Source organism: Alosa pseudoharengus, unplaced genomic scaffold (assembly GCF_046254945.1).
Source record: "Alosa pseudoharengus isolate Yale_2024_CS ecotype anadromous, Long Island Sound unplaced genomic scaffold, YU_APseudo_1.1 YU_APseudo_1.1_scf_6, whole genome shotgun sequence".
NCBI lineage: Eukaryota > Metazoa > Chordata > Actinopteri > Clupeiformes > Clupeidae > Alosa > Alosa pseudoharengus.
The window spans coordinates 10,235,008-10,260,007 of NW_027468848.1; the positions used below are offsets into that span (position 1 = coordinate 10,235,008).

The 25,000-nt window shown below is 43.3% G+C and overlaps 2 protein-coding genes and 1 pseudogene across 2 annotated transcripts in view; all 3 read right to left on the reverse strand.

Moving 5' to 3' along the window:
* LOC143106531 (tripartite motif-containing protein 16-like protein) overlaps nt 1–2,486 on the reverse strand; it is a 6,280-nt gene extending 3,794 nt beyond the window's left edge. Inside the window, exons 1-3 of the mRNA XM_076270839.1 lie at nt 1,854–2,486; nt 775–893; nt 49–282 (exon numbers count right to left, since the gene is read on the reverse strand). Of these exons, the coding sequence (XP_076126954.1) occupies nt 49–282; nt 775–893; nt 1,854–2,436 (936 nt within the window). The 5' untranslated portion in view covers nt 2,437–2,486. The remainder of the gene's footprint in view (nt 1–48; nt 283–774; nt 894–1,853) is intronic.
* A 3,787-nt stretch (nt 2,487–6,273) lies between these two features.
* Nucleotides 6,274–15,857, reverse strand: LOC143106520 (tripartite motif-containing protein 16-like). Its single transcript, XM_076270828.1, has 7 exons — nt 15,239–15,857; nt 14,465–14,560; nt 13,756–13,989; nt 13,169–13,340; nt 13,028–13,060; nt 10,792–10,848; nt 6,274–7,216 (listed from the first exon to the last, which is right to left on the reverse strand). The coding sequence occupies exons 1-7, from the start codon at nt 15,824–15,826 to the stop codon at nt 6,708–6,710; spliced, it is 1,689 nt and encodes a 562-aa protein (XP_076126943.1). The 5' UTR covers nt 15,827–15,857; the 3' UTR covers nt 6,274–6,707.
* A 1,799-nt stretch (nt 15,858–17,656) lies between these two features.
* Nucleotides 17,657–25,000, reverse strand: part of LOC143106277 (paxillin-like) — a 31,997-nt pseudogene continuing 24,653 nt past the window's right edge.

Genomic DNA, 25,000 nt, shown 5'->3' on the forward strand with positions numbered 1-25,000 from the left:
TTATTCTTTACATGTATTTTCAGTTTCAGGAGGGCAGGTCAATGTTACCTTGAGGAAATGGATGTGATCCTCTGTGTGTGAAAGCTGCTCCAGTTCAGCATCTCTCCTCTTCAGCTCAGCAATCTCCTGCTCCAGTCGCTTCAGGAGTCCTTCAGCCTGACTCACCTCAGCCTTCTCCTGAGCTCTGATCAGCTGTGTCACCTCAGAGCGCCTTCTCTCAATGGAGCGGATCATCTCAGTGAAGATCCTCTCACTGTCCTCCACTGCTGTCTGTGCAGAGCTCTGTTAGGAGACACACAAAGAGGAGGGCAGGAGACACACAGAGGGAGGTGAAGCTGAAAGTGTTTCATGGTGTCAGTGGTTCTTTGTGTGCTGTAGAGATGGTAGCAGAGGCACAGTTACTCACTGGGCTCACTACAATCTGGCCCGAGGGTAGAATTAGAATTTATTACTGCTATGTAGACTCTTCTCACTCCCCAGAATTCAGCATTTATACCACAGACTTTGCAGCATACTTACTGTACTCATAGAACATATTACTAGATTAATATCTAATAGAACACTAATACTACTAGTTTGTTCTGAATGTGCTTATTATTCATCATGAATTCAGCATTTGTATCATTAAGCAATTGAATAAAAAGGGACTTTGTTCTGGCAAACAACCTGATACCTGTAATCTAGTTATAGCAAATCAACAAAGCTGCCATAATACTTATCACAACATTTGAGAGCTGAAACCAGCTGTTGTCTTCTCCTCTGGTCAGTACTCACCTTAAGAGTCTCCACAGCCTTCCTCAGCTCCTGCAGCTCCTTCTCTCTCTCCTGGATTCTCTGCTGTAATCTCCTCTGGGTCTGCCCCAACCTCTTCTGTTGATAAAAATGCAGATGTACTTCAGACAAGTTTATTTATATCGGACAGGATATTTCCTACATTTCACATTTCAATGTGCTTTACATTAAATGCAAATAATAATAGCAAATGAAATCATAAAAGGGAAATAGTTAAAAAATATTCCATAAAACAGAATAATTAAAAGACATACAAAACACAAAATAGAAACCTTTACAAAGTGCATCTGTTGAACAGGAACGACATTTGATCAGCTAGGTGAGAGCATCTGAGAACAGTTTGGTCTCAAACTGGCAACAGTTGGTTCCAGAGCTGATCGCATGCAGCTGAAAGCTGCTTCACCATGTTTAGTTCCCACAGCAGGTTTTACCAATAAGTATTTCTCCTGTGACCTGAGAGGTCTGGAAGGTGGGTACTGCTGAAGCAGGTCTGATAGGTAATTAGGTCCCATGCCATTTAGTGATTTGTAAACACGCTGTGCAGGGACTTTAGTATTGGAGTAATGTGGTCAGTTATTTTAGTTGTCTTAACTATGCTTTCAATTCATTTGTTTTCAGATAGTAGTGCATTCAAAAGGCCACCCCACCCGAAAATGACAACTCATAGAAGCTTAAAAATGGCGCTTCGGACGTAATTAACGTTATGGTTTTAAACGAAAGTTTGATAGAACCTCTGACATTAAGCATTAAACACGTCACGCAAACAAGTCAAGTTGGCTCAGACTTGTTGACTTGTTTGCTTGACGTGTGAGTATTTGATCTTTTGTGCAGTATCATATTCAGCTGACACTGCATGTCAATGTTTGACAGATTTTATATATTTTGCACTTTGTACCTGCTATAATTTCCTGATTTATGTATTCTCTAATAAGAGAGAGTCTGCGGAAAATCAGTAGACTTTCATTAGTGCAATGTTCTTGTAATTGTACAAACATATTATAGCATGTATGTTTCAGACCTTTCAAACAAAATGTAAACACAAGTGTAGCTCCAGTACTCACCTGTTGGTCTGTCGATTCTGCTACAGCTGTGACTGTGGCCTTTATGTCCGTCCATCGTACAAAGGTAGCAGATACAACTCTGATCGGTACGACAAAATATTTCAAACACTTTCTGATGACGGGAGCAGATCCTCTCCTGTAGCTGGCCTGTGGCATCAATCACTGAGTGTTTTCTTCCTGGATGAAGTTCATTGTGAGCTTTGAAGTGAGTTTGACAATAGGAATCCAGGCAGTCCAGACAGGACTTCACGGCTTTGAGTTTTCTCCCAGTGCAGACATCACACTCCACATCTCCAGGTCCAGCAGTAGATAGAGCAGGAGGGGCAACGTGCATTCTGGTCTTCCTTAATTGTTCCACAAGCTCTGCTACAACATTATTTTTGTTTAAAACGGGTCTTGGAGCGAATGTCTGTCTGCATTGTGGGCAGCTGTAAACTCCCTTCTGGTCTTCCTGATCCCAGCAGCCCTTAATGCAGCCCGTGCAGTAATTGTGTCCACAGTGAAGAGTCACTGGATCCTTCAGTAGATCCAAACAAATCGAGCACATTAAAATGTCTTCGTTACTTGAAATCGCCTCTGCCATTTTCCTTACGTGCTAACAAACACTAGCCTACGAGAAGCTGCTGAGTAACAATTTTCTTTCACTTTCCTTTCTTCTGAGTGTTGTTCACAGCTTCCTTGTTGCGTGCAGAACGTAAAGTGCCAGCCCACTTTTGTTAATCATGAATAATTAATAACATGACAAGCTGCATACATGATGTGACCTATTATAAAATACTAACATGAGCTGTATAGCCTACATCTCTAATTTATTGCTTTAATTGTGGCATTGTGTAAGGAAAATTGAAAAACATCCCAAATATTAAAGGAAAGGAAATTAAACTCTTAAAATACTTTCCCCTCACACTAGATAATTGGAAAAAAAGTAGGTTAGGCCTATCGGAATTCGGGACGCATTAATGTAAAGCCGCCGACTCAGAAGTGACCAAATGCATGGGCAGACGGGCGCAGGGCAGCTATTCATAGTTGGATATCAGCTGTGATGGTGCTGCCATCTAGTGGAGATATGTTGTACTATGTGCCTCAAAGTCTGCACAGCAAGGAGTAAAAAAAGCTGTAGCCTACTGTAGGAGCCAGTTATAAATCAAGACTGAGGTTATATTCATGATGTGTGATTTTTATAGTGTGTATATTTAGTTTTGTGTCATGAGTATTTTCTGTCAGGTATAATACAAATGATTTCACTCTGTGAACTCAAGTGTGAATATAGTCGGACACACATAAAGAAAATACTCAGCATCAGCATTACAGCCCATTACAGGAAAAAGGCCAAGACAAGTAGGCGTCTGGCAGATTTGCATATATATATAAATAATGCTGTAATACCCAGTCATGACAATGTTGTGGTCTGGAGAAGTCGTGGGCATCAGCAGCATTTGCATTTCTAACTGCTGATTTCCTCCAGAGAGCCAGACAGATAACAGACAGATGGAGGCGTCTGTGTGCTGTGTGTGGAAACTGTGTGAAGTGACAGGAGTCTGATGGAGGAGAAGGGAAAACAGGATGAACTTAGATTTGGATTTTGTAACTCAAACCCAATTATTGGATGTTTTTTTGACAGCTATATGACCTGGTGATAACGGGGTGCAAGTGCATTGCTGTACAAGTGGTAAAGTGAGCCGTTCAGGTGTGATAGAGGCATTAATTGGACAGCGGCAGGCCAAAGTTCATTTGCATCTGCACCCAGACACACCTGTGCAGTTTGTTTATTTGTATCTGCACCCAGGCACACCTGTGCAGTTTGTTTATTTGTATCTGCTCCCAGACACACCTGTGCAGTTTGTTTATTTGTATCTGCACCCAGGCACACCTGTGCAGTTTGTTTATTTGTGTCTGCACACCTGTGCAGTTTGTTTACTTGTATCTGCACCCAGACACACCTGTGCAGTTTGTTTATTTTAAGTTCAGGGTTCCTGACAAAATACCAGCGGTCATGCAACACAATAATAACAGGCAGTGCAGAAGATACCCCATTAAAATAGACCTTTTACAGTTACTGCCTGAGGGTAGAGTGCACTATATGGTGCTTCTATTTCTATCTATACCACAAACCTTTTTGTTGTGTCATAATAATGTATACACAATATTGTAGAGTCATACACCCCTTTATTCTCACCTAAGGAGGACTGGAGGCGTGAGGGGAGGTGGTGGGTTGTGAGCAAAGTTAAGCCAATGCTGTTGCTTCGGCAGGTAGACTGCAGAATAAGTTACCTGGCAGATGAAGAAGGAGGCGTGGCAAATTCCGTCACGCTCCTCCTGAACTTCCGTTTGTAAACGCCATTAATCTCCAGCTCCTCCGTGGACTCCCCAGTGCCATCCCTGGAGATGGACTGCAGCTGATCCAGGACAACTTGTCTCCATGACAACCATGCAATGCCCCAAGGTAGCAAAATGTACTTTATTTGTGCTTTAATACATACATGTACTGTAATTCCATAAGTGACCTGAAAACAGACTGACAACTGACATCATAACACTTCACAAGATGGAAATGAATATTGCAAGTGAGGCGTTTCAAATCCTGGCCAATTAAATGCACAATTTGGAAGAATACAAGGATTTCAAGGATCTCATTTTTTGGTGCTGCTTTAGGATTAATGCAGATTAATATTTTGTTACATACAATGGCTTTCGCAATCAGCCATGTCACTCAAATACTCCTGAGAGGATTTCAACACTCAACATGGTTAAGACTTGCACACTAAAACAATAAACAAACAAACAAAAAAGAAAATGTATCAGTGATGAAAAATGTTCAGCTAAACAGCAGTTTCAGTTTTGCAGTATTGTGTTACCTCTGAGATGGAAAGAATATGAGCATATATATTTTAGTGTGTGAGGACTAACATCAGCTGATGAAGTTCCCGCCGTTTAAAGGCATCAGTGTTACAAGAGACAAAAGGAAGATGTAATCATATTTTGAGTGGTTATTAAAAAGTTACTGTATAACGGTACAACAAATGTAGTGGAAAAAATCTCCAGACTTTTCCTGCAGACTGTAACCTGAAAACACGTGTCTCTAATGTGAAGGAACAGACATGCCCTTCCTTACTGTTAATCCATCGTCTTTATAATCTCACACATGCTCATGGAGAAGGAAATGATCACATAACTCATCCTGAAGAGAATACCTGTGTCTGTGTCTTTGTATGTTTATATATATATATATATATATATATAATATATATATATATATATATGTGTGTGTGTGTGTGTGTATACATGACTGATTCTTGTCAATAATGGTGAATACTCCAATTGCTATTCTGCTTTTGTCAACATCGTGGCCAGTCTCAAATACTAATGCAGATTTTCAAAACCTTCAAGCAAGGTTCACCATACGGACAATTCTTCATAGAACACAAACTCCACACGTGGGAAATCAACAAGCAGATTTCATACAAGTTACACTCAGCCAGTGAGCAACAAACCTTTCATATTAGTGATAATAAACATTTTTACAGTGTTCAGCCATGAATACTTCTCATGATCAAAACCTTCCAAGGCAATCAGTGGAGAACTCAGTCAGAGAGCAGAGACCACAGATCATCTCTGATGGGGAACATTACTCGAATACACCTCCTCACACCACCACACCACCGCAACTTGCTATTGGTTGCTTGTTAAAGATACCTTCACACAACCACATCCTGAATCAACATACACAGCAACTCATCACAGTCACAACTAAGGTGACCATTCATGTCCAGACAGTCTGACTTTCAAGCCCTTTGTCACACACACACACACACAGACAAACACACAAGCCCTTGTTGAGCTGCTTGAGGCAGAAGGCGCAGACGAAGTGCTCGGGGTGGAACTTCTTGGCCATGCGCTGATGCAGCGACCTGTGATGTGATCTGTGCATGAATGTGTGTTAGCGCTACTAACCTATAATGGAATGTGATCTGTGCATTGAGTGTGTGTGTAGCGCTACTAACCTGTAATGGGATGTGATCTGTGCATGAGTGTGCGTGTAGCGCTACTTACCTGTAATGGATTGTGATGGGATGTGATCTGTGCATGAGTGTGTGTAGCGCTAAGAGCATCTGTATGTAACTGAGTCACAATAACTTTACTGCTGATATAGGACCTAGCCAAGCCAAGGGTAGAGTGTGTGAGTGAATGTGGTCTGGACTCTGTACAGGAGGGTGATTGGGTGAGAGATTCTGACAGTTCCTGCCCTGTGATCCACACACACTCCCATTCTGGTATCTGGCCACTAGAGGGAGTTGTGTCTCTTCATTACTGTGCCTGAATGAGGAACCAGAGCCAGAGAGGGCCAGACTCCAGGACTGATCTGACCTTTTGATCCTAGTTTCAGACTGACACACACACTCTCCCAAATCATGCACTGATGTCTGACCCCCAGACCCTTTGTTATTTATTCAAACAATTTTAACAATTTGAACAAACAATTATAAAAGGTTTGAGAAACATACATGGATTATTTTCATTGATTACAGGACTCAAACAGATAAAATATACTCCATCAACAGTAGTGATCATGTGGGCTATTTATAAAAAAATAAATGTAGCATCCGCCATAACATCCCATACGGTACATTTTGTATGCACGTCTTTTGGGGCAGCCATATCAGCTATGTTGCAACAAGAAGTGGACATTTCATCATACACCAAACATCTTTTTAATCTCTTGAGTACAAGCTCATAAATATCCACTTCTAGTCCACATCACGTAATGCCCCACCACCACACACGTGTCACATATCTGGTCAGCATCTATCTGTATCTGGGGTCTTTACATTTCTGTCCTGCTGTATACAGTGTGGGTCACAACAGCTTCACTGATCCAGTGCCTATCCAAAACCCAGGGTACAGGGTGTGAGTACATGTGGTCTGGACTCTGTGCAGGAGGGTCATTGTGTCAGAGATGCTGTAGAAGGCCAGAGTTCCTGCCCTGTGATCCACATACACGCCTATTCTGGAGCTGGCCACTAGAGGGAGTTTAGTGTGTTTATAATTGTGGCAGAAATTAGAGCTGGAGCTGGAGAGGAGGAGTATCCAGGACTGATCATTAAATCCAAACCCACACTCAACACTTCCTTTCCTGCTGATGCTTTTATATGAGACTACTATACCAACCACCCCACTCCACTCAACCTCCCAGTAGCAGCGTCCAGACACACCCTCTCTACACAGCACCTGATGCCACCCATCAAATCTCTCTGGATGATCAGGATATGACTGGAGCTCAGCTCTGCACTCCACCCTCCTGTTCCCCTCAGACAGATGGAGGTTTCTGTATGCTGTGTTTGGATCCAGTGTGAAGTGACAGGAGTCTGATGGAGGAGAAGAGAGAAGAGGACACACTTAGACTAGTATTATGTGTATTACAGTGTGTGTGTGTGTGTGTGTGTATGTGTGTGTGTGTGTGTGTGTGTCTGTGTGAGTGTGTGTGTGTGTGTGTTTGTATGTGCCTGTGTGAGTGTGTATGAACTTAGACTTGTATTTGTGTATTACTTGTATTTGAGTATTATTTTGTGTGTGTGTGTGTGTGTGTGTGTGTCTGTGTGTGTGTGTATGTGTCTGTGTGTGTGCCTGTTTGAGTGTGTATGTGCTTGTCTGTGTGTGTGTCTGTGTGTGTATGTGCCTGTGTGTGTGTGTATGTCCCTGTGTGAGTGTGTGTGTATGTGCTTGTGCTATATATGTGTGTGTATGTGCCTGTGTGTGCGTGAGTGTTTGTATGTGTATGTGTATGTGTCTGTGTGTGTGTGTGTGTGTGTGTGTGTGTATGTGTGTATGTATCTGTGTGTGTGTGTGTGTGTGTGTGTGTGTGTGTGTGTGTGTGTGTGTGTGTGTGTATGCCTGTGTGTGTGTATGTCCCTTCTGTGTGTGTGTGTGTAGGGCTGCACGATTATGGTCAAAATGATAATCACGATTTTGATCAATATTGTGATCACGATTATTCATTAATTTTAGTGACAATATCAGGGTTATTTCTGGAATATCGTGGAATTTTGGAAAGTATTTCAGACATGAAAAGTCAGGGAATTTGATCATTTTTGGTCATGAAGTATCGGGGAATTTTGTTGTAGCAGTTTTGAAAATGTACTTGCCAATATACATTAATACTAATATTTCATGCAGAATTGGTGTAAGCCTACTGCATGTCTGGTTATAAGCTTGACTGCTTGCTTGAGGAGCCCAACTTTGTTTATGCAATGTCCATTTAGTCCTCTCCCGCTCTAAAAAAGTAAAAGATTCTTGAACACTTTGTGGCTGCTCTGAAATCATTGGTCGGTAACCTTCCAGATATTCAGGTTTTTTGTCAGGGAAAAGTCATGGAAATTTACATTTGACTTAGAGTGGGAACCCTGCAATATTTGTTTGCCTAAATATATTGGACTTGCTATCTGGCTCACCCAAATTCTTCCCTTACATTTCCTCCCCTAAATTACTGCAATTATAGACTTGGCTGCAAACGAGTTTTTGTGCGTGCCAATTTGTTAGTAATTTTGGGAGACCGCGGGTGAGGGACTGCAACCGAACAGCTCAGCTGCTGAAGTGCCTCTGGGGCGCAGCAAATGAACGTCAAATACAAGCCCATTTAAACTCACGATATTCAGACTGATGCGTAAGCTACATTTGAATTATTGCTCATTCGTTTTGAGTGTTGTGTCTTGAAACGCATCGTAGGTTGCACACATGTAGTCTGTAAATTACATAGGCCCTAAACAAAATCCAGCTCAACTCATTATTATAGCCGTAGGCTACATCGGAGGAAGCAAACAAGGACTAAAAGTTAACGTGTGTGGCGTGACCGTTGTGTGATATGTGTTTCACGTATGAGAGCCCTGCTTTGCTTATGACTTGTTCTTGGTTAAGTTCACTTCCTGACATCCGAATCCAAACAACTAGTGTTGGGAGTAATGTATTAAAAAAGTAATGTAATTACAGTAATGCATTGCTTTTTGCTGTAATGCAGAAATGTAAGGCATTACCAATACAATTTCAGTAATATTTTACTCGGTACAATTCTCAGTAACTGAAGTTACTTTGCTTTTTAATCCAAAATTGAGAAATGCTCAATTGGCACCAGAGAAGATTATCCAAGAATTAAAAACAGTCATTTATGCTGGCCCTGGAACTTGATTGCCTTGTTTAGATGACTGTAGAAAGGGAATTTGAGTTATCTCTGCCATTCATGCAACAGATCTAACATGGTTAGGCTATACTTCTCATTTCAAGCAGTGAGAATAACTAAAATGTTGCTTTTACAGACAAAGATCGTAGCCATTATTCTCAAACTATTTGCATTAAGTCTACACCACTGTAAGTGGAAGGAAAGGCAACCAGCAATGATGAGAACCATTTAAAGTCAACATACAATTTCACTATGGCTATATTTTACTATATTAAGTTGTGAGTGACCTTTGGGGCCTACATTGTCCCATGAGCCATAACTGCAACCATTATATTGTTCTTTTGTTAGCCTTAAGCCTAGCTCAGTCATTATGCCATACCACATCACCTCCTGCCGTGTAATGAGCTGCATTGAACACATGAAGGTCTATTGAGAACACCAAATCCATATTTCCTGTTATTTTGGTGAAAGTAATGTAAACGTAGTGTAATACCTTACAATTCAAAGACAGTAATATTGTAATGTAACAAATTACTTTGAGATGACAGTATCAAGTAATAAATAATGCATTACGCTTTTGAAGTAACTTGCCCAACACTGCAAACAACGGATGATCCGCTTCGAAGCTCTTCGCTTTCTGCTGTGACACACTTTTTGACCATAGTTTTTTTGTATAGTCTTTTAACATAATGCTACTAGTCCACAGTGCATCCAGGAAACTTCAGGCTGAGCTGTTTTTGGTAGGCTACGTGCAGGCGCATGGTCAGACAGGTTTCAGGAGCACTTAGTTTTGTAGCGGAGCGTTCTATGGGTAGAGCACACATTTTTAAAAGTCGTGATCGTGATTGGAATTCAATTAATTTTGCAGCCCTATGTGTGTGTGTGTGTGTATATGTGCCTATGTGTGCGTGTGTGTGTGTGTGTGTGTGTGTGTGTGTGTGTGTGTGTGTGCATGTTTCTTTGTGTGATTGCATACAGTACATTAGTGCAGTGGTTCTTAACTGATCTTGCTTTGGGACCCACAATTTCCCATGTTTACTAAGTTGCGACCCATGTGTACTGTATGTGCCTGTGTGTGCGTGTGACGTGTATGTGCCTGTGTGTATGTGCCTGTGTGTGTGTGTGTGTGTGTATGTGCCTGTGTGTGTGCGTGTGTGTTTGTGTGTGTGTGTGCGACCCATGTATATTTTTAGCAATCAAGCGGAATACGCTGAGCTACATGGTAGGACACGTACAGTGCCTGTAGGCCTACTTCTTTAGAACTTGCTGATGTTTGGCATTACATTTGTGAAGTCTTCAACTCCTCATGTCAATTCTCAAAGTACTCGACAGGTTTGTCTTTGACAGGTGAGCTTTGTTTCCATGTGGCGTTTTCTCTCATGAGCCAGCAATTCAGTGAACACCGCACACTGAGGTTTCTGTCCCGTTTTGTCTCAATGTAAGTGAATCCATATCCTACTTCAAATATTCAGGGTTGTAGCCTACTTGCGTTTACCGCTAAAATGATGTCTAACATGACCTGTCACATAAACATTTTATATGTCATTGGCAATTACTGACAGTCTATCAAAATAAAGGTTCAATATTAGATCTGATTTTTTTTAACTCAATACAGGAGTAAGAAACACTGCATTAGTGTATGTGTGTGTATTTGTACGTATGTACTATGTAGGTGTCTGTGTGTGTGTGTGTGTGTTTGTGTGTGTGTGTGTGTATGTATTTAATTCTACTTTGTGTGTGTGTGTGTGTGTGTGTGTGTGTCCAACTTACACTGCAAGAGCTCCTCTCTGGTCACTGGTTCAGGATAAACAGCCTGGACATCAGACACTGAAACAGAACATATCACTTCACTACCAAATAAAACTTAGTTACATATACAGTATGAAGAGAATACGTATATATTGATGACAGCACACACATTTTCAAATCACATCAGTAGAGATTGTATAAAGAAGGTTATATGGCATTATGAGTCCCCAGCTGCTTAAATCGTAAAGGCCTCCAACCTCCCACTGATGAGTGCCTTATCTTCATTAGGAGGGTAGGGGCATGTTTAGAGTCCCTCATCTTCATTAGGAAGGTAGGGGCATGTTTAGAGGACCTCATCTTCATTAGGAGGGTAGGGGCATGTTTAGAGGACCTCATCTTCATTAGGAGGGTAGGGGCATGTTTAGAGGACCTCATCTTCATTAGGAGGGTAGGGGCATGTTTAGAGGCCCTCATCTTCATTAGGAGGGTAGGGGCATGTTTAGAGGCCCTCATCTTCATTAGGAGGGTAGGGGCATGTTTAGAGGACCTCATCTTCATTAGGAGGGTAGGGGCATGTTTAGAGAACCTCATCTTCATTAGGAGGGTAGGGGCATGTTTAGAGGCCCTAATCTTCATGGTTGGGACATGTTCAGAGGACCTCATCTTCATTAGGAGGGTAGCATGTTTAGAGGACCTCATCTTCATTAGGAGGGTAGGGGCATGTTTAGAGGCCCTCATCTTCATTAGGAGGGTAGCATGTTTAGAGGACCTCATCTTCATTAGGAGGGTAGGGGCATGTTTAGAGGCCCTCATCTTCATTAGGAGGGTAGGGGCATGTTTAGAGGACCTCATCTTCATTAGGAGGGTAGGGGCATGTTTAGAGGCCCTCATCTTCATTAAGAGGGTAGAGGCATGTTTAGAGGCCCTCATCTTCATTAGGAGGGTAGGGGCATGTTTAGAGGCCCTCATCTTCATTAGGAGGGTAGAGGTGTGTTTAGAGGACCTTCAGTTCTAACGCACCACAATCAATTCATTATCACAAGACAACTGCAGAAGTAATGGGTGTAATCTAGTGGTTTGGAGTAAATGATAAGGTTACTGTTTGTTAAAGCTGAATCCTAACTCCATCTCTGATCTCAGCTTCTGCTTTTGTTTGTTGTTATTGATAAATGTTAACATCTAAACTCTGGGGCCCAGCCACAACCCCCATGCCTTTATAGGTTTGACATCTGAAAGAATGTTTTAAAGATGAAAAGATTCAGTGAGACTATCATTCCGTTGCTAGACCCCAGATATAAATCCATGGAGGCTGTTATAATCAGAGAGTAAAGACTGTATGGTGGCAGCGCCTCCTTACTGTCTGTTCTTCTGACTGGGAGTTCAGGATCAGTGTCGTGGCAGATATTCAGACTCGGGCCAGAAATTAAGTCCAAACATCTTGCCCACAACGTAACAAAAATACACCATTATAAGTGCTGAAGTCAAAAACTTGTCCCAAAAAGAAGGCGCAAAAGTCCGGCAGAGTTCCGTGCAAAAATTCCTTTAATGACTACATAGCGCAAAGCCTGAGTGGATCGCACGATCGCACTCCCGAACAAAGGTAGAACTCTCTTACTTATACCCCCTCAAAATGCTGACACAACACTACCCCAAACAAACTTTTCACCTTAAGTTTATGGAAAGTTCAGGGGTGTACAGTATAGAGTGATCACAGGTCATACATTGTGCATGGGTTAAATATCGTTCGCCCCCCTGCACTCTCCTACTGGTTGTTATGAGTAGAGCTCGCCCTGTGTATGCGGTATCTTGCAGCTTCAAGGCCGACTCAAAAGGCCTAGTCTAAGGCAGCATGAGACACAGTGCAACAAAATGAGACACAGGGCAGCAAAAAGAGACATAGGGATACAGAGCGCACGTAGGGGGAATTCTGGTAGAATAGCTTCAGTATGTTAATAGTATTAGTTAAACTTGTTATTTAAAATGTTATAAGAGTATTATGGTTAGGAATAACTTCAGTGTATTACTTGATTATGATTAAGGTTATATGAATACATGCTTTACAGTTTCAAACTCGTTCTCTTATCATGATGTCTACAACCCATAGGATAATTTTATACAACATCAGTATCTGGGAACGAACACAGAGACACTCATTCACCCAGGATCAACAAAACAAAGAAACGCACATCTTCCGTTGCATATTATCATTTTGTGTGTACTCTACTCTTTGGGAAATGTAACTTAATGACAGACTCACATTCTAAAGACTGGATGATCTTGATTTGTGCCACTGTTGAGAGACACAGAACATACAGAGTCAAATTAATCCATAACTGTTTGAATATAACAGTGTGTTGTAAAAATTCATGATTGTGCCCATTCTAGGTATTTGTCAAACCTGTTGCAGATATCTTGGCTACTTCCTGCTTGAAAATGGCTTCCAGTTTCTCCTCCAGCTGCACCTTCACTGCAGAGACAGATTCCTTCACAGCCTCAAAAGAGAAACTTTGGCTGAAGGTTATGCTGGGTAAGTCTTTAGAGCGAGGAGAATCTTGGAAGGATGGAATATTCTACGGAGAAAAATATAAGAGTTGAGACAGTTTATTATGAAGGTCATGCTGGTACAAATGTACTGCAAGGAGCACCAGTGACTGACAACATTCTGCAGAGAGAAACACAAAAGGTGAGAGAGATCATCTGAATATTCAGTCAGGGCTGTTTCCCCAAATGCTGCAGACATAATGAAGTTCATCAGTTGGTTTAGTGTATGTGTGTAATTATGCATTAGTATGTTGAAGTGTGTGTACATGTTAAATACATACTGTACATACTGCATGTAAAGCAATACAATCTATTTGTTACCTCATCACATTGTTGGTGATCGGACATATGTCATACTGTATATTTCACAGAAAGCTATCAACTCAATACTTTGTCTTATTCTTTACATTTATTTTCAGTTTCAGGAGTGCAGATCAAATTTACCTTGAGGAAATGGATGTGATCCTCTGTGTGTGAAAGCTGCTCCAGCTCAGCATCTCTCCTCTTCAGCTCAGCAATCTCCTGCTCCAGTTGCTTCAGGAGTCCTTCAGCCCGACTCACCTCAGCCTTCTCATGAGCTCTGATCAGCTCTGTCACCTCAGAGCGCCTTCTCTCAATGGAGCGGATCATCTCAGTAAAGATCCTCTCACTGTCCTCCACTGCTGTCTGTGCAGAGCTCTGTTAGGAGACACACAAAGAGGAGGGCAGGAGACACACAGAGGGAGGTGAAGCTGAAAGTGTTTCATGGTGTCAGTGGTTATTTGTGTGCTGTAGAGATGGCAGCAGAGGCACAGTTATTCACTGGGCTCACAACAATCTGGCCCAAGAAGGTGGAGTTAGAACTTGATACTGCTAATGTTGACTCTTTCATCCCACTCAGCAGTAATATCACAGGCTTAATTTAACCCAAGAAATATAACTCTTTACAGGACTGCCAATTTTGACCCCAAGAATTAAGCATTAATGTTATTGATTTTGCAGCTGAATTACTAATGTCTATTGATTTTGCATGTGTCTGCTATTATATCCATCATTAAGCAAAAGGATAAAACTAATTCTGAGTATTGATTTTATGGGTATCCATGATCTGTGATATTAATGACAATAACATTTGAAAGCTGAAACCTTCATCAGTCTGCTGTTATCTACTCACCTTGAGAGTCTCCACAGCCTTCCTCAGCTCCTGCAGCTCCTTCTCTCTCTCCTGGATTCTCTGCTGGAATCTCTTCTGGGTCTGCCCCAACTGCTTCTGTTCATAGAAATACAGACAAACTCAACTATGCTTCCTATTTATTTATCAAAACAATGATTACAAATAGCCCATAGCTATTTCTTGATGGACAGGTAATATAAACAACATGAACTCTTTTCAGTTGGAGAACTGGTTTAAAGCATTAAACACAAATCAAGCTGGGTCAGAACCTGTATATCGGACCCTTTATGCCGTATCACATTCAGATTGATGCTGCCAATCAATCAATCAATCAGATTTATTTATATAGCACATTTAAACATGACTTGCATCAACCAAAGTGCTTTACAGAGACCGGTGGGAAGCAAACATATAACATATAACAAATAAAACAGAGGCATACAAATACATGGAAGAGACAACAGTACAAGCAGGGCTCCGGTCAAGATGAATCGGGAAACGCTAGAGAGAAAAGGTATGTTTTGAGCTGGGATTTAAAAGAGTCAACTGAAGGGGCAAATCTGATGGAGGTAGGGATGCTGTTCCACAGTTTGGGGGCTGCGACAGCAAAGGCACGGATTGTGCCTGGATTGTGAGTTCTCTAATGAGAACAAGAGTCTGCAAAAAAATCAGTAAACTTTAAGAACTATAATGTTCTTGTTAAATACAAACACATTATTTGTGTATCAGACCTTTCAAATACAACGAAGACACAAGTGTAGCTCCAGTGCTCACCTGTTTGTTTTTCCATTCTGCAGCAGCTGTGACTGTGTCATGGCCTTTATGTTCGTCCATTGTGCACAGATAGCAGATACAAATCTGATCAGTACGACAAAATATTTCGAACACCTTCTTATGTTCAGAGCAGATCCTCTCCTGTAGCTGGCCTGTGGCATCAATCACTGAGTGGTTTCTTCCTGGATTTAGTTCATTGTGAGCTTTTAAGTGAGTTCCACAGTAAGACAACAGACAATCCAGACAGGACTTCACGGCTTTGAGTTTTCTCCCAGTGCAGACATCACACTCCACATCTCCAGGTCCAGCAGTAGATAGAGCAGGAGGGGAAGCGTGCATTCTGGTCTTCCTTAGTTGTTCCACTAGCTCTGCAAAAACATTGTTTTTGTTTAAAACGGGTCTTGGAGTGAACGTCTGTCTGCATTGAGGGCAGCTGTAAACTCCCTTCTGGTCTTCCTGGTCCCAGCAACCCTTAATGCAGCCCGTGCAGTAATTGTGTCCACAGTGAAGAGTCACTGGATCCTTCAGTAGATCCAAACAAATCGAGCACATTAAAATGTCTTCGTTACTTGAAATCGCCTCTGCCATTTTCCTTACGTGCTAACATACACTAGCCTACGAGAAGCTGTTGAGCAACAATTTTCTTTCACTTTCGTTTCTTCTGAGTGTTCACAGCTTCCTTGTTGCGTGCAGAACGTAAAGTGCCAGCCCACTTTTGTTAATCATGAATAATTAATAACATGACAAGCTGCAAACATGATGTGACCTATTATAAAATACTAACATGAGCTGCATAGCCTACATCTCTAATGTATTGCTTTAATTGTGAGTTTCCCATGGATAAGGAAAAGTGAAAACTTCCCAAATATGAAAGGAAAGGAAATTAAACTCTAAAATACTTTCCCGTCAAACTACATAATTGGAAAAAAGTAGATTTGGCCTATCGGAATTCGGGACGCATTCATGTAAAGCCACCGATTCAGAAGTGACAAAATGCATGGGCAGACGGGCGCAGGGCAGCTATTCATAGTTGGATATCAGCTGTGATGGTGCTGCCATCTAGTGGAGATATGTTGTACTATGTGCCTCAAAGTCTGCACAGCAAGGAGTAAAAAGAGCTGTACTGTAGGAGCCAGGCATAAATCAAGACTGAGGTTATATTCATGTGTGTATTTTAGTGAGTCTATTTAGTTTTGTGTCATAAGTATTTTCTGTTAGGTATAATACAAATGATTTCACTCTGTGAACTCAAGTCTGAATATAGTCAGACACACGTAAAGAAATCAGCATTACAGCCCATTGCAGGAAAAAGGCCAAGACAAGTAGGCGTCCTGCAGATTTAATTACACATATATAATAATAATGCTGTAATACCCAGTCATGTCAACAGGTGGCAGTTTTGTGTTCTGGAGAAGTCGTGGGCATCAGCAGCATTTGTATTTCTAACTGCTGATTTCCCCCAGAGAGCCAGACAGATAACAGACAGATGGAGGGTTCTGTGTGCTGTGTGTGGAAACAGTGTGAAGTGACAGGAGTCTGATGGAGGAGAAGAGAAAACTGGATGAACTTAGACTTGAAACTCAAACCCAATTCCCTGATATTTGCTGTTTGAAGTTCATTGGGTGTTTTTTGACAGCTATATGACCTGGTGATAACGGGGTGCAAGTGCATTGCTGTACAAGTGGTAAAGTGAACCGTTCAGGTGTGATAGAGGCACTAAGTGGGCAGCGCCAGGCCAAAGTTCATTTGCATCTGCTCCCAGGCACACCTGTGCAGTTTGTTTACTTGTGTCTGCACACCTGTGCAGTTTGTTTACTTGTATCTGCACCCAGACACACCTGTGCAGTTTGTTTATTTTAAGTTCAGGGTTCCTGACAAAATACCAGCGGTCATGCAACACAATAATAACAGGCAGTGCAGAAGATACCCAATTAAAATAGGCCTTTTACAGTTACTGCCTGAGGGTAGAGTGCACTATATGGTGCTTCTATTTCTATCTATACCACTCTATCTATACCACAAACCTTTTTATTGTAATATAATGTATACACAATATTGTATAGTCATACATCCCTTTATTCTTACCTAAAGAAGACTGGAGGCGTGAGGGGAGGTGGTGGGTTGTGAGCAAAGTTTAGCCAATGCTGTTGCTTCGGCAGGTAGACTGCAGAATAAGTTACCTGGCAGATGAAGAAGGAGGCGTGGCAAATTCCGTCACGTTCCTCCTGAACTTCCGTTTGTAAACGCCATTAATCTCCAGCTCCTCCGTGGACTCCCCAGTGCCATCCCTGGAGATGGACTGCAGCTGATCCAGGACAACTTGTCTCCATGACAACCATGCAATGCCCCAAGGTAGCAAAATGTACTTTATTTGTGCTTTAATACATACATGTACTGTAATTCCATAAGTGACCTGAAAACAGACTGACAACTGACATCATAACACTTCACAAGATGAAAATGAATATTGCAAGTGAGGCGTTTCAAATCCTGGCCAATTAAATGCACAATTTGGAAGAATACAAGGATTTCACTCTCATTTTTTGGTGCTGCTTTAGGATTAATGCAGATTAATATTTTGTTACATACAATGGCTTTCGCAAACAGCCATGTCACTCAAATACTCCTGGGAGGATTTCAACAACACTCAACATGGTTAAGACTTGCACACTAAAACAATAAACAAACAAACAAAAAAGAAAACGTATCAGTGATGAAAGATGTTCAGCTAAACAGCAGATTCAGTTTTGCAGTATTGTGTTACCTCTGAGATGGAAAGAATATGAGCATATATATTTTAGTGTGTGAGGACTAACATCAGATGATGAAGTTCCCGCCGTTTAAAGGCATCAGTGATACAAGAGACAAGAGGAAGATGTAATCATATTTTGAGTGGTTATTAGGAAGTTATAACAGTACAAAAAACGTAGTGGAAAAAGTCTCCATGATTTGCCTGCAGACTGTAACCTAGAACATGTGTCTCTAATGTGAAGGAACAGACATGCCCTTCCTTACTGTTAATCTATCGTCTTTATAATCTCACATATGCTCACGGAGAAGGACATGATCACATGATCACATAACTCATCCTGAAGAGAATACCTGTGTGTGTGTGTGTGTGTGTGTGTGTGTGTGTGTGTGTGTGTGTGCAGAGGAATCTCTATTCAATCCCTCACGTGCCTTCCCTACAACTCCTGCCCATTACAAAGTTGATTACCAGTGTGTGTGTGTGTGTGTGTGTGTGTGCATGTGTTTGTGTGTCTATCTATGTATGTTTATTTGATTATTCACATACATGACTGATTAATGTGAATACTGAATACTCCAATTGCTATTCTGTCTTATTAATGTTTATATTTGGTTGATTAACAGGTTGTGTAAGGGTTGGGTTTTTCACCTTTTGTTAACATCGTGGCCAGTTTCAAATACTAATGTGGATTTTCAAAACCTTCAAGCAAGGTTCACCAAAAGGACAATTTTTCGCAGAACACAAACTCCACACGTGGGAAATCAACAAGCAGATTTCATACAAGTTACACTCAGCCAGTGAGCAACAAACCTTTCATATTAGTGATTAACATTTTTACAGTGTTCAGCCATGAATACTTCTCATGATCAAAACCTTCCTAGGCAATCAGTAGAAAACTCAGTCAGAGAGCAGAGACCACAGATCATCATCAACATTACTCGAATACACCTCCTCACACCACCACACCACCGCAACTTGCTATTGGTTGTTTGTTGAAGATACCTTCACACAACCACATCCTGAATCAACATGCACACATACCTACAGCAATTCTTATCACAGTCACGACACATGTCCCCACACACACACACACACACACACACACACACACACACACACACACACACACACACACACACACACACACACACACACACACACACACACAGCAATTCTTATCACAGTCACAACTAAGGTGACCATTCATGTCCAGACAGTCCGGCTTTCAAGCCCTTTGTCACACACACACAGACAAACACACACACACACACACACACACACACACACACACACTAGCGCAGGTCCATGCAGTGGTGTTGGGCTCTAGCTGAAGAGCTTGATGAAGCAGCCCTGGCAGTATGGCTTGTCGTTCTGCTCCTTGAAGGTGCCCTTGTTGAGCTGCTTGAGGCAGAAGGCGCAGACGAAGTGCTCGGGGTGGAACTTCTTGGCCATGGCGCTGATGCAGCGACCCGTGATGGGCTTCTGGCAGCCTGAGCACAGCGAGCCGCGCCGATCGTGGTAGTGCACCTCACAGAACGGCTGCCCGTCATGCTCGAAAAAACTCCCGTGGACGAAGGGCGTGAAACATTCCTGTTGGACAACAATATAGACAACACATGGCTCATTCATATTAATTAATTTGGCAATTCATTATGTCAATTATTACAAGGGCCAGTTTCCCCAGAGCAATTTAGGGCACAATGGAGGCAGCCAGGAATCAAACCCACAACTACTGCATGCTAGCCCAGCTCCTTAGCCACTACACTACTGCATGCTAGCCCAGCTCCTTAACCACTACACTACTGCATGCTAGCCCAGCTCCTTAACCACTACACTACTACTGCATGCTAGCCCAGCTCCTTAACCACTACACTACTACTGCATGCTAGCCCAGCTCCTTAACCACTAGAGGCAGCCGAGGCCTACTGATTAGCGCTTCGGACTTGTAACCGGAGGGTTGCCGGTTCGAACCCCGACCAGTAGGCACGGCTGAAGTGCCCTTGAGCAAGGCACCTAACCCCTCACTGCTCCCCGAGCGCCTCTGTTGTTGCAGGCAGCTCACTGCGCTGGGATTAGTGTGTGTGTGCTGAGTGTGTTTCACCAATTTACGGATTGGGATAAATGCAGAGACCAAATTTCCCTCACGGGATCAAAAGAATATTTCAAAAGAGTATTTATACTTAAACCCACACACACACACCAACACCAACATACACACACCCACCCTGCAGACGAAGCACTCTGGGTGCCACAGACAGCTCAGCGCTGAGATGTAGTTGTCCAGGATGGCGCGGGCACAGCCTCCACACTTGGGCGCAAACAGGTCAAAGTAGTCCTTCCGACAGTACGCCTTTCCATCCTTCTCATGGAAGCCTGTGGCACACACACACACACACACACGTGTACAAACACACACATGTAGACAAACACAAACACGTGTACAAACACACACACACACACACACACGCGTGGACATGTGTATAGACACACACATGTAGGCGAACGCACACACACACACAGACACACACACAGACACACACGTGTAGACGAAAACAAACGTAAACACACACACACACACGCGTGGACATGTGTATAGACACACACATGTAGGCGAACGCACACACGCACACACACACAAAGACACACACGTCGTGTAGACGAAAACAAACGTAAACACACATACACATACTGTATGACACTTGACTTGGTCATCACTTATTACTGGCCTCAGACACTGTGTTAAGGGCTCAGTCTGCTGGAATGGGCAACACTGACCTTCAGGCCCAAAGAAAGATCCACAGTGCGCACAGAAGAAATGCTCTGGATGCCACGTCCGGTCCAGGGCAGTTACCACTTTCTGTGACAAACATGTTTTAGCAAATGTATTAGCAAAAATCACTATGTATGTAACTGTGTGCATTTTTTATGAGTGTGTGTGTCTTATGTGAGTGTGTGTGTGTGTGTGTGTGTGTGTGTGTGGTTATTTGTAAGCGAGAGGATGCGTATGTGTGTGTGTCTTAATGTATGTACAATATGCGATGTGAGTGTGTGTTTTTGTGTGTGTGTGTTTGTGTGTGTGTGTTTGTGTGTGTGTGTGTGTGTGTGTGTGTGTGTGTGTGTGTGTGTGTGTGTGTGTGTGTGTGTGTGTGGTTCTTACATCCAATATGGGTCCGTTACAGTAATTGCAGCGGGGGGAGAAGAGGTGGTGGTAGTCTCTCTCACAGTAGGGCAGCCCGTCGCGCTCAAAGAAGTTTCTGGAACCGATCGATCTCCTCCTGACAGTGTGTGCACACAAAGTGCTCTGGGTGCCACGTGCGACCCATGGCTGTCACCAACTGCAGAACACACATAATATATGTAACATTTCATACACGTGCAGCTAGACAACCTTAAACAAGACAATAGGCAGAATGAAGACAAAAACAGACCATGGTTTGGAACCATTGACAAAAAAATCTTTAAACTTTACATATTTTTCCACAATAATCCACAATATATATGAATCAATATATGTGTTGATTCATATGGCAACAAAGTATATGAATGTCTCAAGGCTTGAACTTGAACCACTTAACATTCACGCAACAAGCTGGTGTTCAAATAATCTGATCATGTCCTTCACTGGAAGTTGTTTGGCTTGGTAAATCATGTTTCTGCTCACAAGCTGATTTACTGAGCACCAGCGCCCTCACCTGGCCAATGATGGGCTTGCAGCAGGCCCCACAGGTACCCTTGGCCACAGTTTGCACCCCAAGTTTGTTGAGGTCCGACTGCAGGCTGCCCAGCATGGTGTCCAGCTTATTACCCTGCGGATGGGAGCCCTTCCCCTGGGCCATAATCTACACAGCACAGGAAGTCAGGGTCACAAAACAGGAAGCCCAGACCCAGACACACACAAACACACATACAAAAAATCAGACATACACACACACACACACATACTGGACATGCAGCTGTGCATACAAACACGGATAATACAATAAGTAAACAAGCCATCAGCAATCTGAGCCATGTGTTCGTGTTCCTTTAAACACTGCTCGTTAGATGAGGTCATTGGGGCAGATTGCAAACATGCAGCTATTTGTCAGTCATGTAAAACAAACATCCCATCACACATGTTAAACTCCTTCACTAGTCCACATCAGCAACTGACTTTCTGTTTGGAAAATCAGTTTGAACCTTTGCCTACTGTTAATCAGTCAAAGATCTACATGAAAACAAAAAAAAACATTTAAAAAAAAATCCTTCAGTTTCCTGTAATGGTGACTGTCCATCAGTGGTAACCTGATTCTTTTTCAAGCAGAAAGGTCAAAGGTCAAGACTGCCTGATCTCCCTTCCCACTTCACCCAGCCCTTTTGGCACAGGGATCCACACAGAGGCCAGCACTCACGTGCACACACACACACACACACAGGCAACAGTACCAGTCCCTTCACTCATACCACCAGCTTGGGTGGACACATTAGTAACCTTTAAACACACTGAGTTAAAGGTGCTCTAAGCGATATTGGGTAATGTCACTTCTGTTGACGTTCAAACAAAACAGAGAGCTAGCTCGCCCCCCCCCCCCCCCCCCCCCCCCCTCATTTGAAACTGGCGTGTTCCATATTGCTGTGTTCCATTTGTCTACTCGAGTTGGTCACTGAGTTGTTTTCCTGAGCTACTAACAGGAAGTTGCAAATGGAATGCCCCTGAAGTTGTATCCCGACACATCAGCTCATTGGAGCCCCGAGTTTGGAATTCCAAGATGGCTGCCCTTATTTACAGTAAATAAGAGCCATAGATATGCTCTGTTTATTAGCAGTTCTGTCTGGTTTGTGTCTCATTAAATCAGTTGTAGAAACAATAGTGTCCAACCTCTATCTGTCACTATGTTGCTATGATGTTTGTTTGTGTAGAATACTGGGTAATGCTTTGTTACAAACTGGTACTGCTATATCAGGTAACAACTGCTAACAACAGAAAATTTCACGAAAACAAACGTCAGCATTTTGCTCTAACTCAGCGTGCTTAAAGTGCTCATGCTGGACATTAGTGATCCACAGAACCAGCGGGTCTTAACTGAGCTCCACTCCTGCATGGGAGGGAAGAGGGGGTCAGACTCCGTCTGGCTCCCCACCGACACCAGCTGTCTGGGGGCAGGCGCGGGAGGAGGAGGAGGGGTGGGCTCTCTGGGTGGAGGAGCCTGCACCGGAGGAGGCGGAGGGCGTGGGGTAGGTTTGGGGGCAGGGGGCTCCACGGGCACAGGGGCCGGAGGGGTCGGGGGCATTGGGGGGGTCGGGGGTCTCCGCTGGACTGGAGGGGGTGAGGGGGGCTCCACTTTTTTAACGAGGGGTTCCACCGGAGGTGGTGCAGGTTCCTGCTGCGGAGGCGGAGGGGAGGGGGCAGGTGGGGGTGGTGGTGGCAGGGGCGGGGGGACCTGCTTGACTGGGGGGGGCCTCTTGGGCTCCTCACGGCGAGGGGTGGGGGGCGAGAGGGGGGGAGGGATAACCTTCCGCTGAGGGAGCGGAGAATCAGGAGGAATGATAATCTAGAGGAGGAGGAGAGATGGAGGGAGGAAGAGGGGGAGGAAAGAAGGAGGAGGAAGAGGAGAAGGAGGGAGGAAGGGAGGAAGAGGGGGAGGAGAGCAGGAAAGGAATGGAAAGATTATCATGAGAACAAGACCAAAAGTTCAAAAGAAACACTGAAAACAGGACAGAACAATGAAAACAGTTAGAAATGAAAGTAGCTCTATAATGATGATGACGCCCTGATGGATCTGGTGTTAAAATCTTTTCCTCTCTATCTCTACTTTCTCTCTATCTCTCTTTTCTCTCCATCTCTCTGTCCACTCCTCTGTCCATCCCAACATACCCCTTTCCTACCTCCTCCACTACTACCTTCCTCCTCTTTTGACCTCCTCTCTCTCTCTCTCTTTCTCTCTCTCCTCTACCTTATCCTCATCTGGTGCAGTCCTCTTACAAATGTTTGAGGTTGTGATCACACCTCAATTCCTCCCTGTTTCTCTCCTCACTCTCTCACATTCTTCCACTCTCTTCCACTTTCTCCATCTTTCTTTTTCTCTCCCTCCTCCCATGCTCCCCTCCCTCTCTCTCTCTCTCTCTCTCTCTGTCTCTCTCTCTCTCTCTCTCTTCTCTACCTTGTCCACGTCTGGGCCGTTGCGTTCCTCTCGCGAGCGCTTGGGGTTGTTCATGACGATCACGCCCTCCGTGAGCCATTCGTCGGGCTGCTTGCGCGGCCGCTCCTTGCGGCTGATGCCCAGCTTGCCCTGCAGCTCCTCGATGAGCCGGTCCTGTGAGTTGCTCTTGTGGTAGATGAGCGCCCCCATCTTACGCCGCGGGTGGTTCTCTCGGTACATGGGGTGCACGTTGGGCGTCTCCTTCGTACGCCTGATCACAGACTTGAGCTGGTCGGGAAGGAGAGAGGCTGTGAGGGTTCAGAGGGTGATTCAAGCGTAGCGCAGTCCACTCCAGCGCAAGCCAATCACAGTGAGTTCCAATCCAGGGGCGAGCCAATCAAAGTGCATTTCACTTCAGCACAAGCCAATCACAGTGCTTTCCAATCCAGTATGAGCCAATCACATGGCAGCACATTCTTTTAAAAGCCAATCATAGCACACTCCACTCCTGTGAAAGCCCATCATACTACAGCTTAGTCCACTCCAGTCCAGTCCATACTCTTATGGGCCAATCAGAAATGCATTCTACTTCAGCATTAGCCAATCATAGCACACTCTATCCAGCATAAGCCAATGGCTGTGCAGCTTAGACCACACAGTTAAAACAAACAATGTAACAGGTGAATTAAACAACACACGCATGCAAACCCACAAACAAAAGCTGGATCAAGATCTACAGACTTTAAATAAAGTGCCCAAAACAACATCAATCAATGAGACTTCAACTTCAACAAATGTTGTTACTCGTTAAAGTGTTAAGTGGGATCTGTGATTTAGTGCTTCACACACATGCTGGGAATCTGGGAGAATGAGGAGGAAGATTGTCCTCACAAT